The sequence below is a fragment of the Protomyctophum bolini genome, assembly GCF_963924005.1.
Source record: "Protomyctophum bolini genome assembly, chromosome: 3".
Lineage (NCBI taxonomy): Eukaryota > Metazoa > Chordata > Actinopteri > Myctophiformes > Myctophidae > Protomyctophum > Protomyctophum bolini.
This window is the reverse complement of record NC_137864.1, coordinates 5,487,590-5,507,129: the sequence shown is the minus strand read 5'-3', so window position 1 is coordinate 5,507,129 and position 19,540 is coordinate 5,487,590. Positions and strand designations below refer to the sequence as shown.

The following is a 19,540-nucleotide window of genomic DNA, read 5'->3' as shown; positions in this document are numbered from 1 at the left end:
TTTTGAACATGGGCTATAGCCCCTACCGTACGGCATACTATAGCACGCCGTTTTTCATCATTTTTGAGGATTTGAAGAAAATTCAAAATTTCAAAAAACATGGGTTATAGCCCATCATTTTTTGAATTTTTGAAAAAAATGTTATCCTCATTTTTCATCATTTTTGAACATGGGCTATAGCCCCTACCGTACGGCATACTATAGCACGCCGTTTTTCATCATTTTTGAGGATTTGAAGAAAATTCAAAATTTCAAAAAACATGGGTTATAGCCCATCGTTTTTTGAATTTTTGAAAAAAATGTTATCCTCATTTTTCATCATTTTTGAACATGGGCTATAGCTCCTACCATACGGCATACTATAGCACGCCGTTTTTCATCATTTTTGAGGATTTGAAGAAAATTCAAAATTTCAAAAAACATGGGTTATAGCCCATCGTTTTTTTAATTTTTGAAAAAAATGTTATCCTCATTTTTCATCATTTTTGAACATGGGCTATAGCCCCTACCGTACGGCATACTATAGTACGCCGTTTTTCATCATTTTTGAGGATTTGAAGAAAATTCAAAATTTCAAAAAACATGGGTTATAGCCCATCGTTTTTTGAATTTTTGAAAAAAATGTTATCCTCATTTTTTCATCATTTTTGAACATGGGCTATAGCTCCTACCGTACGGCATACTATAGCACGCCGTTTTTCATCATTTTTGAGGATTTGAAGAAAATTCAAAATTTCAAAAAACATGGGTTATAGCCCATCGTTTTTTGAATTTTTGAAAAAAATGTTATCCTCATTTTTCATCATTTTTGAACATGGGCTATAGCCCCTACCGTACGGCATACTATAGCACGCCGTTTTTCATCATTTTTGAGGATTTGAAGAAAATTCAAAATTTAAAAAAACATGGGTTATAGCCCATCGTTTTTTGAATTTTTGAAAAAAATGTTATCCTCATTTTTCATCATTTTTGAACATGGGCTATAGCCCCTACCGTACGGCATACTATAGCACGCCGTTTTTCATCATTTTTGAGGATTTGAAGAAAATTCAAAATTTAAAAAAACATGGGTTATAGCCCATCGTTTTTTGAATTTTTGAAAAAAATGTTATCCTCATTTTTCATCATTTTTGAACATGGGCTATAGCTCCTACCGTACGGCATACTATAGCACGCCGTTTTTCATAATTTTTGAGGATTTGAAGAAAATTCAAAATTTCAAAAAACATGGGTTATAGCCCATCGTTTTTTGAATTTTTGAAAAAAATGTTATCCTCATTTTTCATCATTTTTGAACATGGGCTATAGCCCCTACCGTACGGCATACTATAGCACGCCGTTTTTCATCATTTTTGAGGATTTGAAGAAAATTCAAAATTTCAAAAAACATGGGTTATAGCTCATCGTTTTTTGAATTTTTGAAAAAAATGTTATCCTCATTTTTCATCATTTTTGAACATGGGCTATAGCCCCTACCGTACGGCATACTACAGCACGCCGTTTTTCATCATTTTTGAGGATTTGAAGAAAATTCAAAATTTCAAAAAACATGGGTTATAGCCCATCGTTTTTTGAATTTTTGAAAAAAATGTTATCCTCATTTTTCATCATTTTTGAACATGGGCTATAGCCCCTACCGTACGGCATACTATAGCACGCCGTTTTTCATAATTTTTGAGGATTTGAAGAAAATTCAAAATTTCAAAAAACATGGGTTATAGCCCATCGTTTTTTGAATTTTTGAAAAAAATGTTATCCTCATTTTTCATCATTTTTGAACATGGGCTATAGCCCCTACCGTACGGCATACTATAGCACGCCGTTTTTCATCATTTTTGAGGATTTGAAGAAAATTCAAAATTTCAAAAAACATGGGTTATAGCTCATCGTTTTTTGAATTTTTGAAAAAAATGTTATCCTCATTTTTCATCATTTTTGAACATGGGCTATAGCCCCTACCGTACGGCATACTACAGCACGCCGTTTTTCATCATTTTTGAGGATTTGAAGAAAATTCAAAATTTCAAAAAACATGGGTTATAGCCCATCGTTTTTTGAATTTTTGAAAAAAATGTTATCCTCATTTTTCATCATTTTTGAACATGGGCTATAGCCCCTACCGTACGGCATACTATAGCACGCCGTTTTTCATCATTTTTGAGGATTTGAAGAAAATTCAAAATTTCAAAAAACATGGGTTATAGCCCATCGTTTTTTGAATTTTTGAAAAAAATGTTATCCTCATTTTTCATCATTTTTGAACATGGGCTATAGCCCCTACCGTACGGCATACTATAGCACGCCGTTTTTCATCATTTTTGAGGATTTGAAGAAAATTCAAAATTTCAAAAAACATGGGTTATAGCCCATCGTTTTTTGAATTTTTGAAAAAAATGTTATCCTCATTTTTCATCATTTTTGAACATGGGCTATAGCCCCTACCGTACGGCATACTACAGCACGCCGTTTTTCATCATTTTTGAGGATTTGAAGAATTTTCAAAATTTAAAAAAACATGGGTTATAGCCCATTGTTTTTTGAATTTTTGAAAAAAATGTTATCCTCATTTTTCATCATTTTTGAACATGGGCTATAGCCCCTACCGTACGGCATACTATAGCACGCCGTTTTTCATCATTTTTGAGGATTTGAAGAAAATTCAAAATTTCAAAAAACATGGGTTATAGCCCATCGTTTTTTGAATTTTTGAAAAAAATGTTATCCTCATTTTTCATCATTTTTGAACATGGGCTATAGCCCCTACCGTACGGCATACTATAGCACGCCGTTTTTCATCATTTTTGAGGATTTGAAGAAAATTCAAAATTTCAAAAAACATGGGTTATAGCCCATCGTTTTTTGAATTTTTGAAAAAAATGTTATCCTAATTTTTCATCATTTTTGAACATGGGCTATAGCTCCTACCGTACGGCATACTATAGCACGCCGTTTTTCATCATTTTTGAGGATTTGAAGAAAATTCAAAATTTCAAAAAACATGGGTTATAGCCCATCGTTTTTTGAATTTTTGAAAAAAATGTTATCCTCATTTTTCATCATTTTTGAACATGGGCTATAGCCCCTACCGTACGGCATACTATAGCACGCCGTTTTTCATCATTTTTGAGGATTTGAAGAAAATTCAAAATTTCAAAAAACATGGGTTATAGCCCATCGTTTTTTGAATTTTTGAAAAAAATGTTATCCTCATTTTTCATCATTTTTGAACATGGGCTATAGCCCCTACCGTACGGCATACTATAGCACGCCGTTTTTCATCATTTTTGAGGATTTGAAGAAAATTCAAAATTTCAAAAAACATGGGTTATAGCCCATCGTTTTTTGAATTTTTGAAAAAAATGTTATCCTCATTTTTCATCATTTTTGAACATGGGCTATAGCTCCTACCGTACGGCATACTATAGCACGCCGTTTTTCATCATTTTTGAGGATTTGAAGAAAATTCAAAATTTCAAAAAACATGGGTTATAGCCCATCGTTTTTTTAATTTTTGAAAAAAATGTTATCCTCATTTTTCATCATTTTTGAACATGGGCTATAGCCCCTACCGTACGGCATACTATAGCACGCCGTTTTTCATCATTTTTGAGGATTTGAAGAAAATTCAAAATTTCAAAAAACATGGGTTATAGCCCATCGTTTTTTGAATTTTTGAAAAAAATGTTATCCTCATTTTTCATCATTTTTGAACATGGGCTATAGCCCCTACCGTACGGCATACTACAGCACGCCGTTTTTCATCATTTTTGAGGATTTGAAGAAAATTCAAAATTTCAAAAAACATGGGTTATAGCCCATCGTTTTTTGAATTTTTGAAAAAAATGTTATCCTCATTTTTCATCATTTTTGAACATGGGCTATAGCCCCTACCGTACGGCATACTATAGCACGCCGTTTTTCATCATTTTTGAGGATTTGAAGAAAATTCAAAATTTCAAAAAATATGGGTTATAGCCCATCGTTTTTTGAATTTTTGAAAAAAATGTTATCCTCATTTTTCATCATTTTTGAACATGGGCTATAGCCCCTACCGTACGGCATACTATAGCACGCCGTTTTTCATCGTTTTTGAGGATTTGAAGAAAATTCAAAATTTCAAAAAACATGGGTTATAGCCCATCGTTTTTTGAATTTTTGAAAAAAATGTTATCCTAATTTTTCATCATTTTTGAACATGGGCTATAGCCCCTACCGTACGGCATACTATAGCACGCCGTTTTTCATCATTTTTGAGGATTTGAAGAAAATTCAAAATTTCAAAAAACATGGGTTATAGCCCATCATTTTTTGAATTTTTGAAAAAAATGTTATCCTCATTTTTCATCATTTTTGAACATGGGCTATAGCCCCTACCGTACGGCATACTATAGCACGCCGTTTTTCATCATTTTTGAGGATTTGAAGAAAATTCAAAATTTCAAAAAACATGGGTTATAGCCCATCGTTTTTTGAATTTTTGAAAAAAATGTTATCCTCATTTTTCATCATTTTTGAACATGGGCTATAGCTCCTACCATACGGCATACTATAGCACGCCGTTTTTCATCATTTTTGAGGATTTGAAGAAAATTCAAAATTTCAAAAAACATGGGTTATAGCCCATCGTTTTTTTAATTTTTGAAAAAAATGTTATCCTCATTTTTCATCATTTTTGAACATGGGCTATAGCCCCTACCGTACGGCATACTATAGCACGCCGTTTTTCATCATTTTTGAGGATTTGAAGAAAATTCAAAATTTCAAAAAACATGGGTTATAGCCCATCGTTTTTTGAATTTTTGAAAAAAATGTTATCCTCATTTTTCATCATTTTTGAACATGGGCTATAGCCCCTACCGTACGGCATACTATAGCACGCCGTTTTTCATCATTTTTGAGGATTTGAAGAAAATTCAAAATTTCAAAAAACATGGGTTATAGCCCATCGTTTTTAGAATTTTTGAAAAAAATGTTATCCTCATTTTTCATCATTTTTGAACATGGGCTATAGCCCCTACCGTACGGCATACTATAGCACGCCGTTTTTCATCATTTTTGAGGATTTGAAGAAAATTCAAAATTTCAAAAAACATGGGTTATAGCCCATCGTTTTTTGAATTTTTGAAAAAAATGTTATCCTCATTTCTCATCATTTTTGAACATGGGCTATAGCTCCTACCGTACGGCATACTATAGCACGCCGTTTTTCATCATTTTTGAGGATTTGAAGAAAATTCAAAATTTCAAAAAACATGGGTTATAGCCCATCGTTTTTTGAATTTTTGAAAAAAATGTTATCCTCATTTTTCATCATTTTTGAACATGGGCTATAGCCCCTACCGTACGGCATACTATAGCACGCCGTTTTTCATCATGTTTGAGGATTTGAAGAAAATTCAAAATTTCAAAAAACATGGGTTATAGCCCATCGTTTTTTGAATTTTTGAAAAAAATGTTATCCTCATTTTTCATCATTTTTGAACATGGGCTATAGCCCCTACCGTATGGCATACTATAGCACGCCGTTTTTCATCATTTTTGAGGATTTGAAGAAAATTCAAAATTTCAAAAAACATGGGTTATAGCCCATCGTTTTTTGAATTTTTGAAAAAAATGTTATCCTCATTTTTCATCATTTTTGAACATGGGCTATAGCTCCTACCGTACGGCATACTATAGCACGCCGTTTTTCATCATTTTTGAGGATTTGAAGAAAATTCAAAATTTCAAAAAACATGGGTTATAGCCCATCGTTTTTTGAATTTTTGAAAAAAATGTTATCCTCATTTTTCATCATTTTTGAACATGGGCTATAGCCCCTACCGTACGGCATACTATAGCACGCCGTTTTTCATCATTTTTGAGGATTTGAAGAAAATTCAAAATTTCAAAAAACATGGGTTATAGCCCATCGTTTTTTGAATTTTTGAAAAAAATGTTATCCTCATTTTTCATCATTTTTGAACATGGGCTATAGCTCCTACCGTACGGCATACTATAGCACGCCGTTTTTCATCATTTTTGAGGATTTGAAGAAAATTCAAAATTTCAAAAAACATGGGTTATAGCCCATCGTTTTTTGAATTTTTGAAAAAAATGTTATCCTCATTTTTCATCATTTTTGAACATGGGCTATAGCCCCTACCGTACGGCATACTATAGCACGCCGTTTTTCATCATTTTTGAGGATTTGAAGAAAATTCAAAATTTCAAAAAACATGGGTTATAGCCCATCGTTTTTTGAATTTTTGAAAAAAATGTTATCCTCATTTTTCATCACCGTACCGTACGGCATACTATAGCACGCCGTTTTTCATCATTTTTGAGGATTTGAAGAAAATTCAAAATTTCAAAAAACATGGGTTTAGCCCATCATTTTTTGAATTTTTGAAAAAAAAGTTATCCTCATTTTTCATCATTTTTTAACATGGGCTATAGCCCCTACCGTACGCCATACTATAGCACGCCGTTTTTCATCATTTTTGAGGATTTGAAGAAAATTCAAAATTTCAAAAAACATGGGTTATAGCCCATCGTTTTTTGAATTTTTGAAAAAAATGTTATCCTCATTTTTCATCATTTTTGAACATGGGCTATAGCTCCTACCGTACGGCATACTATAGCACGCCGTTTTTCATCATTTTTGAGGATTTGAAGAAAATTCAAAATTTCAAAAAACATGGGTTATAGCCCATCGTTTTTTGAATTTTTGAAAAAAATGTTATCCTCATTTTTCATCATTTTTGAACATGGGCTATAGCCCCTACCGTACGGCATACTATAGCACGCCGTTTTTCATCATTTTTGAGGATTTGAAGAAAATTCAAAATTTCAAAAAACATGGGTTATAGCCCATCGTTTTTTGAATTTTTGAAAAAAATGTTATCCTCATTTTTCATCATTTTTGAACATGGGCTATAGCTCCTACCGTACGGCATACTATAGCACGCCGTTTTTCATCATTTTTGAGGATTTGAAGAAAATTCAAAATTTCAAAAAACATGGGTTATAGCCCATCGTTTTTTGAAATTTTGAAAAAAATGTTATCCTCATTTTTCATCATTTTTGAACATGGGCTATAGCCCCTACCGTACGGCATACTATAGCACGCCGTTTTTCATCATTTTTGAGGATTTGAAGAAAATTCAAAATTTCAAAAAACATGGGTTATAGCCCATCGTTTTTTGAATTTTTGAAAAAAATGTTATCCTCATTTTTCATCATTTTTGAACATGGGCTATAGCTCCTACCGTACGGCATACTATAGCACGCCGTTTTTCATCATTTTTGAGGATTTGAAGAAAATTCAAAATTTCAAAAAACATGGGTTATAGCCCATCGTTTTTTGAATTTTTGAAAAAAATGTTATCCTCATTTTTCATCATTTTTGAACATGGGCTATAGCCCCTACCGTACGGCATACTATAGCACGCCGTTTTTCATCATTTTTGAGGATTTGAAGAAAATTCAAAATTTCAAAAAACATGGGTTATAGCCCATCGTTTTTTGAATTTTTGAAAAAAATGTTATCCTCATTTTTCATCACCGTACCGTACGGCATACTATAGCACGCCGTTTTTCATCATTTTTGAGGATTTGAAGAAAATTCAAAATTTCAAAAAACATGGGTTTAGCCCATCATTTTTTGAATTTTTGAAAAAAAAGTTATCCTCATTTTTCATCATTTTTTAACATGGGCTATAGCCCCTACCGTACGCCATACTATAGCACGCCGTTTTTCATCATTTTTGAGGATTTGAAGAAAATTCAAAATTTCAAAAAACATGGGTTATAGCCCATCGTTTTTTGAATTTTTGAAAAAAATGTTATCCTCATTTTTCATCATTTTTGAACATGGGCTATAGCTCCTACCGTACGGCATACTATAGCACGCCGTTTTTCATCATTTTTGAGGATTTGAAGAAAATTCAAAATTTCAAAAAACATGGGTTATAGCCCATCGTTTTTTGAATTTTTGAAAAAAATGTTATCCTCATTTTTCATCATTTTTGAACATGGGCTATAGCCCCTACCGTACGGCATACTATAGCACGCCGTTTTTCATCATTTTTGAGGATTTGAAGAAAATTCAAAATTTCAAAAAACATGGGTTATAGCCCATCGTTTTTTGAATTTTTGAAAAAAATGTTATCCTCATTTTTCATCATTTTTGAACATGGGCTATAGCTCCTACCGTACGGCATACTATAGCACGCCGTTTTTCATCATTTTTGAGGATTTGAAGAAAATTCAAAATTTCAAAAAACATGGGTTATAGCCCATCGTTTTTTGAAATTTTGAAAAAAATGTTATCCTCATTTTTCATCATTTTTGAACATGGGCTATAGCCCCTACCGTACGGCATACTATAGCACGCCGTTTTTCATCATTTTTGAGGATTTGAAGAAAATTCAAAATTTCAAAAAACATGGGTTATAGCCCATCGTTTTTTGAATTTTTGAAAAAAATGTTATCCTCATTTTTCATCATTTTTGAACATGGGCTATAGCCCCTACCGTACGGCATACTATAGCACGCCGTTTTTCATCATTTTTGAGGATTTGAAGAAAATTCAAAATTTCAAAAAACATGGGTTATAGCCCATCGTTTTTTGAATTTTTGAAAAAAATGTTATCCTCATTTTTCATCATTTTTGAACATGGGCTATAGCCCCTACCGTACGGCATACTATAGCACGCCGTTTTTCATCATTTTTGAGGATTTGAAGAAAATTCAAAATTTCAAAAAACATGGGTTATAGCCCATCGTTTTTTGAATTTTTGAAAAAAATGTTATCCTCATTTTTCATCATTTTTGAACATGGGCTATAGCCCCTACCGTACGGCATACTATAGCACGCCGTTTTTCATCATTTTTGAGGATTTGAAGAAAATTCAAAATTTCAAAAAACATGGGTTATAGCCCATCGTTTTTTGAATTTTTGAAAAAAATGTTATCCTCATTTTTCATCATTTTTGAACATGGGCTATAGCCCCTACCGTACGGCATACTATAGCACGCCGTTTTTCATCATTTTTGAGGATTTGAAGAAAATTCAAAATTTCACACTGACTTTCAGAAGGACAACTTTAAAGCAGCACAGAAATTCCCAATGATTGTGTGCCTCAGTGGACCAACGGATAAGTCAAATGATATCCGTAGTATACCTAGTAGAAGTGTGCCGGTTCGAACCCCGACATACTCAAATCTTTACTGACACTTTGCATTCCACACTAACATCAACTAGCACAGAAAAGATGTGTTGTAGTAACCAGCAGTTAGCTCAGTGTGATGAGTGGCTGTACTTAGTTGTGATCCACAGGTCCACGGTTCAAATCCCACATTATTCATGTGTCTCTGTGATGCTTTGCTTTGCACACTGACTTTCTTGAATAAAAAATAAAAACTCAAAAGCACCAGGAGACATCTGCTGAATGCCCCAAGGTGCCTTGGCTCAATGGTGTGGAGCCCTTGACCCGTTGCCTCTGCTTCAGACAGTTGGCCGGCAACTTGGGGCATTCAGCAGATGTCTCCTGGTGCTTTTGAGTTTTTATTTTTTATTCAAGAAAGTCAGTGTGCAAAGCAAAGCATCACAGAGACACATGAATAATGTGGGATTTGAACCGTGGACCTGTGGATCACAACTAAGTACAGCCACTCATCACACTGAGCTAACTGCTGGTTACTACAACACAGCTTTTCTGTGCTAGTTGATGTTAGTGTGGAATGCAAAGTGTCAGTAAAGATTTGAGTATGTCGGGGTTCGAACCGGCACACTTCTACTAGGTATACTACGGATATCATTTGACTTATCCGTTGGTCCACTGAGGCACACAATCATTGGGAATTTCTGTGCTGCTTTAAAGTTGTCCTTCTGAAAGTCAGTGTGCAAAGCAAAGCATCACAGAGACACATGAATAATGTGGGATTTGAACCCTGGACCTGTGGATCACAAACACAGACACTCATCACACTGAGCTAACTGCTGGTTAATACAACACAGCTTTTCTGTGCTAGTTGATGTTAAGGATCCGGAACAATTCTCTCTGTTTTACCCCTGCCCTTATTGGCCGCCCAAAAGCATGCAGGTGTGGTATCTATATTTCATGATATTCATATATAAGCCATGTTAAAATGTCCGACTTATACATTTGGTCACTGTGCTAAGGGCATGCTAAATAAGTCAACTGTCACTATCTGCAGTCACTGTGTCTGCAGAGGCCTGTCTTTGATATTTAAAGTCAAGGTGTCGTGGGCCTTAGTCAAGTAGCTTGGCCTGGCCAGGTGTGATAGGGAACTTAGCATTCTATTGTATCCAGGAGAGACCTTTGCTTACCAAGTGGCAATATGTTGATGAATGTATGTATGTAAAGTTTCAGTCTCCACCTCCGTATATCTGTGTCTATGCAAAAACACTGTATATATGTCCTGTAAAATGCAAGGTTTAGGGAGTCTTAAACTGGCCGCGGCAGCGGTTCAGTACGAGGGAGTCCCTGAGCTCCAGGCTCAGGGACAATGGCGAAGCTCTCTGTCTTGGTCTCGGTTGCAATAAAATGATCGACTCTACACTACACTTCAGAACACTCTCTGCCTGCCTTCATTCGTCCGGTGCTTTTGACTACAGCCTACAGCCTGCCGTATTGCTTAGCCGTTTCTGTCTCAAATAGATAGAATTATAGTCAGTGTAAAGGGAGAAATTACACGACACAGGCTCCCATTGGCCCGTGAGTTCCAACCTCTCGGCCAACGGGAGATTGCCCCTGTGTTTCGATCGCGTTGCCACGTCTGCTCGTATCAAGCCTGGCTTCGTCCACTGAAAACGTTTTTATTTCGGGAACATTTTTCTGATTTTATTTGACTTGATTATGTTGTTCTTATTTGCTTGTTGTACTGTCCTGTTTTAATTATGATTGATTTTATTGTGTCACTGTACAGCACTTTGTAACATTGTTAAGAAAGGTGCTTTATAAATAAAATGTACTTACTTACTTACACATGGCAGGTCGCTGGTTTCCGTGGCAAAACATGGCAACGACCCAGTGCGTCTCACAATGTTGTGATTTCTCTGCATGCATGCAATTAAAATGAATGACCACTAGGTGTCGTCAATGCACAGCGTCTGATCAATAGTTGAAATGTCAATTTTGATTGATTGATTGATTGAAATATTTATTAACAGTTTGCAGAATTACAGTAGGCCTACATTTCAAGCACAAACTCAATACAAAGACTGTTAACTGTGAGTGGACGACCCAATTAAGCCTTACACTTACAAATGCCGTACGGTAGGGGCTATAGCCCATGTTCAAAAATGATGAAAAATGAGGATAACATTTTTTTCAAAAATTCAAAAAACGATGGGCTATAACCCATGTTTTTTGAAATTTTGAATTTTCTTCAAATCCTCAAAAATGATGAAAAACGGCGTGCTATAGTATGCCGTACGGTAGGAGCTATAGCCCATGTTCAAAAATGATGAAAAATGAGGATAACATTTTTTTCAAAAATTCAAAAAACGATGGGCTATAACCCATGTTTTTTGAAATTTTGAATTTTCTTCAAATCCTCAAAAATGATGAAAAACGGCGTGCTATAGTATGCCGTACGGTAGGGGCTATAGCCCATGTTCAAAAATGATGAAAAATGAGGATAACATTTTTTTCAAAAATTCAAAAAAACAATGGGCTATAACCCATGTTTTTTGAAATTTTGAAATTTCTTCAAATCCTCAAAAATGATGAAAAACGGCGTGCTGTAGTATGCCGTACGGTAGGCGCTATAGCCCATGTTCAAAAATGATGAAAAATGAGGATAACATTTTTTTCAAAAATTCAAAAAACGATGGGCTATAACCCATGTTTTTTGAAATTTTGAATTTTCTTCAAATCCTCAAAAATGATGAAAAACGGCGTGCTATAGTATGCCGTACGGTAGGGGCTATAGCCCATGTTCAAAAATGATGAAAAATGAGGATAACATTTTTTTCAAAAATTCAAAAAACGATGGGCTATAACCCATGTTTTTTGAAATTTTGAATTTTCTTCAAATCCTCAAAAATGATGAAAAACGGCGTGCTATAGTATGCCGTACGGTAGGGGCTATAGCCCATGTTCAAAAATGATGAAAAATGAGGATAACATTTTTTTCAAAAATTCAAAAAACGATGGGCTATAACCCATGTTTTTTTAAATTTTGAATTTTCTTCAAATCCTCAAAAATGATGAAAAACGGCGTGCTATAGTATGCCGTACGGTAGGGGCTATAGCCCATGTTCAAAAATGATGAAAAATGAGGATAACATTTTTTTCAAAAATTCAAAAAACGATGGGCTATAACCCATGTTTTTTGAAATTTTGAATTTTCTTCAAATCCTCAAAAATGATGAAAAACGGCGTGCTATAGTATGCCGTACGGTAGGAGCTATAGCCCATGTTCAAAAATTATGAAAAATGAGGATAACATTTTTTTCAAAAATTCTAAAAACGATGGGCTATAACCCATGTTTTTTGAAATTTTGAATTTTCTTCAAATCCTCAAAAATGATGAAAAACGGCGTGCTATAGTATGCCGTACGGTAGGAGCTATAGCCCATGTTCAAAAATGATGAAAAATGAGGATAACATTTTTTTCAAAAATTCTAAAAACGATGGGCTATAACCCATGTTTTTTGAAATTTTGAATTTTCTTCAAATCCTCAAAAATGATGAAAAACGGCGTGCTATAGTATGCCGTACGGTAGGGGCTATAGCCCATGTTCAAAAATGATGAAAAATGAGGATAACATTTTTTTCAAAAATTCAAAAAACGATGGGCTATAACCCATGTTTTTTGAAATTTTGAAATTTCTTCAAATCCTCAAAAATGATGAAAAACGGCGTGCTATAGTATGCCATACGGTAGGGGCTATAGCCCATGTTCAAAAATGATGAAAAATGAGGATAACATTTTTTTCAAAAATTCTAAAAACAATGGGCTATAACCCATGTTTTTTGAAATTTTGAAATTTCTTCAAATCCTCAAAAATGATGAAAAACGGCGTGCTATAGTATGCCGTACGGTAGGAGCTATAGCCCATGTTCAAAAATGATGAAAAATGAGGATAACATTTTTTCAAAAATTCAAAAAACGATGGGCTATAACCCATGTTTTTTTGAAATTTTGAATTTTCTTCAAATCCTCAAAAATGATGAAAAACGGCGTGCTATAGTATGGCATGAATTGAACAAAGGGCATTGTTCAATTCATCAAAACATTTAGAGACAAACAAATAGACACTTATATGTAGTTAAAGCAACAGAGTTAAGCAACAGAAACAAACAACAATGGATTCTACAGTGTAAAGACACCAATTTAATTATAAATGTCAATAAAGTTGAATATCTAATAATATCAATTTCAAATGTATTATCCAATACAATTTTCCTTACCATTTTTAATGTTTTAGTTTTGTATTGCTATTTTTATTTGCTAATTGTAGATTGACCTACTTTTTGTTTATGGCATTCCGCTGCTTGTTATTTTTTATTTTATTTTCATGTGAAGTACTTTGAGTTGCATTTTATGTATGACATGTGCTATATAAATAAAGTTTAATATGTGAAGTACTTTAGTTGTCAAGGATGCAGACAGAGTTGAACCCAGGAGCAAAGTCACAACAAACTAGAGTATAATAATAAAGTATTTAATAAAGAATTACGAGATATCTTACACAGGGGAATGCAGGTAGGAATCAGGCATGAATCAGAATGACATCAAAGTCAACACATGAACAGGCAGGACATCTGTGACACAGGTTATGAACTGACAATGAGTGTTTGTACTGTGACAGAGTTGCATTTTATGTATGAAATGTGCTATATAAATAAAGTTTACACCACTGACTGTCCCTCCATATAAAATAAAGGCGAAAGTCACAAAAGAAAATTGATCAGTTACAATTCCAGACTATGAAGAATCATTTAATAAAGGAATACTTCCAGATTCAGTTAAAGATTAGCTACAATAATTGTGATATTAAAAGTTAAATGCTCGTCATATGACATAACAGAGAGGAATGGGCCGGACCCTGCGCGCAGACAGCTACCCAGAAAACTGGGTGCACGGCCCACTTGGAACCCATGCCCATAGCCCATGTCAAAACCCAATTGGGCCCAGGTGGACATGTTAGCTGGGTTACATCGACAAAATTCAATGAACATATACATGCAGCACACCTAAATGATTTCACAGGTTGTTCAATAAACAATACACAATAATGATATAACAGGCCGTTGGGGTCACAGGTTGATTGGCTGTTTAGACACAGGAAGTATAGAACACACTCCTCCCTTCCTCACAGAAGAATGGAGCCGGTCCACGTTTTCCATTAATCTATACCCTATCTCATGTCTCCATACCTCTCTGCCGTTCACTTCCTCCCCATCTCCTTCTATCACTCTTATCATGCTCTGTCTGTCTGTCTGTCTGTCTGTCTGTCTGTCTCTCTCTCTCTCTCTCTCACACACACACACACACACACACACACACACACACACACACACACACACACACACACACGCTGGGGTGCATACTTAGTTTAAACCAGTCATGGGTTAAGATTAGGTTTGGGTGTGCTGCCCCGGCCGTGGGAGGTTCAGTTCAGTTCAGTTTTATTTTCGGAAGGAGGACATACATGCATACATTGCACACAGTTTCCATCTTTTTTTTTTCTTTTTTTTGAGTGTCTGTAGCTCATGTCCTGTCCGTTCCGAAAAAGGGTTATAGGGAGAAGCCATTGGCTTAAGGCTTGGCGGTTAGGTTTAGGGTGAGGGTTTGAGATAGGTTGTAGTTGTAGGACTAGTAATGACTGGTCTAACCAATGACTAGTCTAAACCAAAAACTGTCTAAACTACTACTGCACTACAACACGACAGACGGACACACACACAGACAGACAGACGGACGGACAGACAGACAGACAGACAACTATTCAATTCAGAAGCACAGCAGGAACAAAATATACAATCAGGACTGACTGACAGGAGTCTCCTGCTAAATGGGAAGGGGAGTGATGACCTTGACCGTCGACATTAAGATGTGCGAATCCCTTGACTCCTTCAAAACTCCAAAGGCACCTACGGTCAGCTGCAATTCAAAACTGGCCCCCTTTCCCCACTCACTGAATATGTTTTCCCCCCCTTTTTTCCCTCCTCTATGATATCCTGTTTTTGGCTATAATAGAAGTGTATATTTGTTCTATGAATTGAACATGGTGGACCCTAATTTGTAAACAACTGTAATGCTTTATGGTGTCATGACTGTCGTCCACAGTTAACAGTCTTGTATCGAGTTGTAATTATAATGTACTGTAATTCTCCAAACTGTTAATAAATACTTCGATCAATCAATCAAGCTCCTCCACTACAGAGAAACGGACGTGACTCAACCTAACAGCGTTGCTCTGTCTGAGAGATAAATAAAACTATGTGAGAAAGGACATTTTATTGTGTGCCGTCTGTTTTCGCAGTTGCATGACATTGTTGAACCCATGCACAACAATGACAGTGTCGTGGGCATTCTTGCTTTGCAGTGCTTTGTCCTATTTCCTTTGTGGGCTATCTAGAGGGTGGGCTACAAGTTGTAGAAAGCCGACAGACGCTCCTTCAGCACAGGGGGGAAATGCGCGGAGAACTGCTGCCAGGTCTCCTGGCCCATGTGGTCCTTGAAGCCGTGCAGGATCTTATGAAACACGTCTCTCAGGTCATCTTTGGGGTCGACGTAGAAAGCCACCGCGTCGCAGAAGAAGATATAATCCTGCACGACTCCTCCGGGGTTGCGCTCGATCATCATGCAGATTCCTCTGAACGCTGAATCCTTCTCCTCCTCTTCTCGGATGTTCCTCATCGACATGCACCACGGTCTGATGAAGTGCTGCAGCTGCGGCGCCACTTCCCGGGGACAGACGAAACCCAGCCTGCCAATGGTAATAGCCGTGTTGTCCAGCAAGGCCTTGTGGGTATCGGGCCGGTTGATGATCTCCACCAGGTGTGGCAAAACCGTGCTCACATAGGGTTCCATCTCCGCGCCCATCTGCAAGGAGATCTCGCCCATTGCCCATGTGGCATTGTTACACGCGTGAATACACTCCGGGTCAAGGTTGCGTCCCAGGACGGCCATGAACTCGGCAATGCAGGACTTGACGTGAGGAAAAAAGCAGGCCTTGGTTAGATCCCCCAGCAGTGCAAAGGAGCTCTGTCTCACCTCAGGCATGGTGTCCTGCGTGCACTGGAAGAGCAGGGTCATGATGTCGGACTGAGCCACCAGTGGCTCCATGTGGCCCCCGAGGCCCTCTGCCAAGCTGCTCAGCAGGTCCAGGGCCATGATCATGAAGTCCTTGTCGAGAGCCTCGCACTCGTCTGGGTGCTGGTTGTACATATGAGCCTGCAGGGCAAGTGTCTTCTGAACTATGGCGGTGCAGCGCTGGAACACGGGCTCGCAGTAAGGCAGAAAGCCACTCGCCAAGGCCGTGACTACCGACGAAAGACAGTCTAGCAGAGGGAAGTGATCCTTGTCTCCGTCCTTCAGCTCGTCCCACTTGGCGACGAGGGGAGGCATCAGCTTCTGGACGTGCTCGGGCTGGTTTAGATGGTGTCCCACGGAGTTAGCCAGGGTGCCTATGACGTCGTACAGCCTGAGCAGGTTCTTGTGCTGGTACTTCCCAAAGGCAAAGACCAACGTGTCCAGGATGAAGCTCAAATAGGGGACCAGCTCCGTGCATGCTTTCTCCTCCAGGGTGGCAAATGCGCAGCAGGCAGCCTCCTGCACACTCTTGTTGCCGTCCAGGATGCGTTTCAGCAGATTGGTCACTAGGGGCTTGAGGTGGGAGTCGGGGGGCTGTGACACCGCCCAGTAGGCATAGCGACCCAGGGTCCAGCAGGCAATGGAACGCACCAGGGCCTTCTTGTCACACAGACACTGGACGAGGTGGGGTATTAGCTCAGGCAGGTAGGGAACCATGCCCTGCATGCAGCCTTCTGCGATTGCTCCCAGCACTAGGATCCCAGACTCCTTGACGACCCAGTCGGGGTGGAAGAGTAGATCTTTGAGCTGGGGCAGGAGGTGGAGCAGTAGATCGTCATGGAACACGTTGGCCAGCACATCCAAGGCTTCTGCCGAACACTTACGGACACTCCAGTCGGACAACATGTCATCATCGTCCGTGTCCTCGGCTTCCCCACCATCCTCCAACTCATGCCGGAATGTGACACTGCGTGAATTGTGGAAAGTTGGCTTGATGTCCTGTTCGCTGTCTGGCACGGCATCGTCCTCTTCCATGTCACCCTTGAGCATGATGTCAATCTCTGAATACTTGGTCCCATTTACAAGGATAGGAATCAGCTGCATCAGGTGTTCAGAAAGCACCTCCTTACAAATAGGTTGCTTTGCCAGGGTCAACCAGAACTCACAGGCCTCCAGCGCCACATCGTCATCCGGGTCATGAGTCCGCTGCAGCATATGCTGGATAATGGGGCGCATGTAGGGGACGATGCGGTCAACGTGGACCTCTAGCAACATGACCAAAGCCCTGCACACATTCTTCCTCACCTCTGAATCCTCGTCTGCCGCTAGTGCAAACAGACTCTCCATGAAGGTTTCCATGTTGTCCATCAGGGCCTGATGTCTGCCAACGATGAACTGGTTCACACAGGCTATGGCATACGACCTGATCTTGGGGCTGCCATTCTTGACGAACTGGAGAAACCTGGGGATCAACGCATTGAGCGGTCTGTTCAGAGCGTCGCTGTCCAGCAGTTCTGACGAGTCCTCGCAGATCTTCAGCAGGGCACTAAACGAGCCCTCGCAGGTGTTGTAGTCCTCCGAACCTAGCAGACCGCAGAGCCGGGGCAGCAGTTCGGGCCACGCCTGCAGCTGCCCTTTGGAGGCGATAGTCGTGATCAGGATGCCAACTGTGGAGCGGACAAGGGGGTCGCCGACGTTGTCGAGACATTCCCGCTTGATAAAGTCGGCCACGGTCGGCGGGAAGTCTTGGTATTGGGTCGCAACGTTGTTCTTCAGGATCAGACCACTCAGAGAGCGGGTGGGCACGTCTTCTGTTTTCAGTCGCGTGAGGACAAAAATTAGATAGTTGTTGAAGTCTGGGAACTGGTTGAGCTGTTGGAGTTTCTGTCGGACAGCTCTCTGTGTGGCTGTGTTGGCCGACTGGGAGTCCTTGAGGAGTTGGACAACCTGCTGGAGACCCTGCTCATCTGGCTGCCACTCCATCAGTGCAGTGTCTGTGTAGTTCAAAGTTATCTTTGACGGAGCCACATACTCTTATTGTGCTCGCCTATGACATCAGTCGTCTATGGCGTCAGTGATGTCATGTCAGGAATAAGGGAACAGTTATTTGAAGTAGAAAATGTATATCTAAAATATGCTTTGGTGTTTTACAGTAAATCATAAGACCACTGAAGGAGTGCTCAGTCCTTGGAATCACAATCAACTGTATTTGTTACCATAATAATTACTTAAAAGTAGTTAACTGAGGGAGGGGGACTGGCCCTTCCTATAGAGAGTAGCACGGGTCCGCCCAGAAGCGAATACCCGAGCCCCAAAATATTCACTTGTCCTTCGGGCACAGGTCGGATCAGTACCAATTGCCAACCGGTAACTCATCATTTTAGAGATTGTGTCCTCAAATATATGAGGACGATGGAATGCGTCCAGATATTGTGCGCTGTGATTGGCTGGAAGGTGTGTCAGTCTGAGCTGTGACTGGCTGAGCATCACATAACTTTTGGGAAGATTTTAGATTACACACAAAGGCTATTTGTTCTATAAAAAGGTCTATAAGGCGAAAAACAGTACATTCGCTATAGCACCGATATCCCCACAATGCAACGATGGCAACACAGCTGTTACTAATATGCAATAATTAAACAAGAGAGTGCATTATAGGCCTAACATGTGAGGGGAAAGTTTGGTTTTTGGCTTGATAAATGGTAATCATGGTGTGTTTTTTCCTGCTTTTAGTCTTTTGCTTTAAAACATTAAACTTTATTTGAGGTAGGTCACAGGTCACAGGTCTTTCTCAGGTTCTGACAGTCTAATCTAATTAGACTCTAATAACAATTGCAATACAATGCAAGTAGATATACACAATATTGGACGGGTGGACGGATGGATAGACTAGTAGTGATTCTACGAGGGGAATGCCTGTGTTTCACAACATCACAGTTGTGAAACACAGCACAGATACAGCTAGGCATAAGAAGATGATGTGATAATATAATGAATAAGAATAAAGAATAAACAGCTAATTTTAGGCATACTACAGTACTCTGGGCCCTCTGCACTTGGGCCAACTGGGATTTGCGTGTGAGCTATATATTAACAGGTTATATAAATGTAGTTAAAGTGTACTAACAGTATATTAACAGTATTAACAGTGGTATTAACAAGTATAGTCAATACGTAGCCTACATGTACAGTAAAATAATTGTTTCAGTAGCCTATGTAAGCTAGAGGTATACATACATTTAATTGCGAACGAACGAAGTGA

General features: G+C 38.3%; 1 protein-coding gene across 1 annotated transcript; it reads right to left on the bottom strand.

The window, feature by feature from the left end:
• Positions 1-15,609: 15,609 nt before the first annotated feature.
• LOC308311786 (transportin-2-like) lies at positions 15,610-18,261 on the bottom strand (the record flags this gene model as incomplete). The annotated part of the gene is made up of 1 exon (XM_080758564.1): positions 15,610-18,261. One exon carries the CDS (start codon positions 18,259-18,261, stop codon positions 15,610-15,612), a length of 2,652 nt encoding a protein of 883 aa, XP_080614690.1.
• Between the last annotated feature and the right edge of the window lie 1,279 nt (positions 18,262-19,540).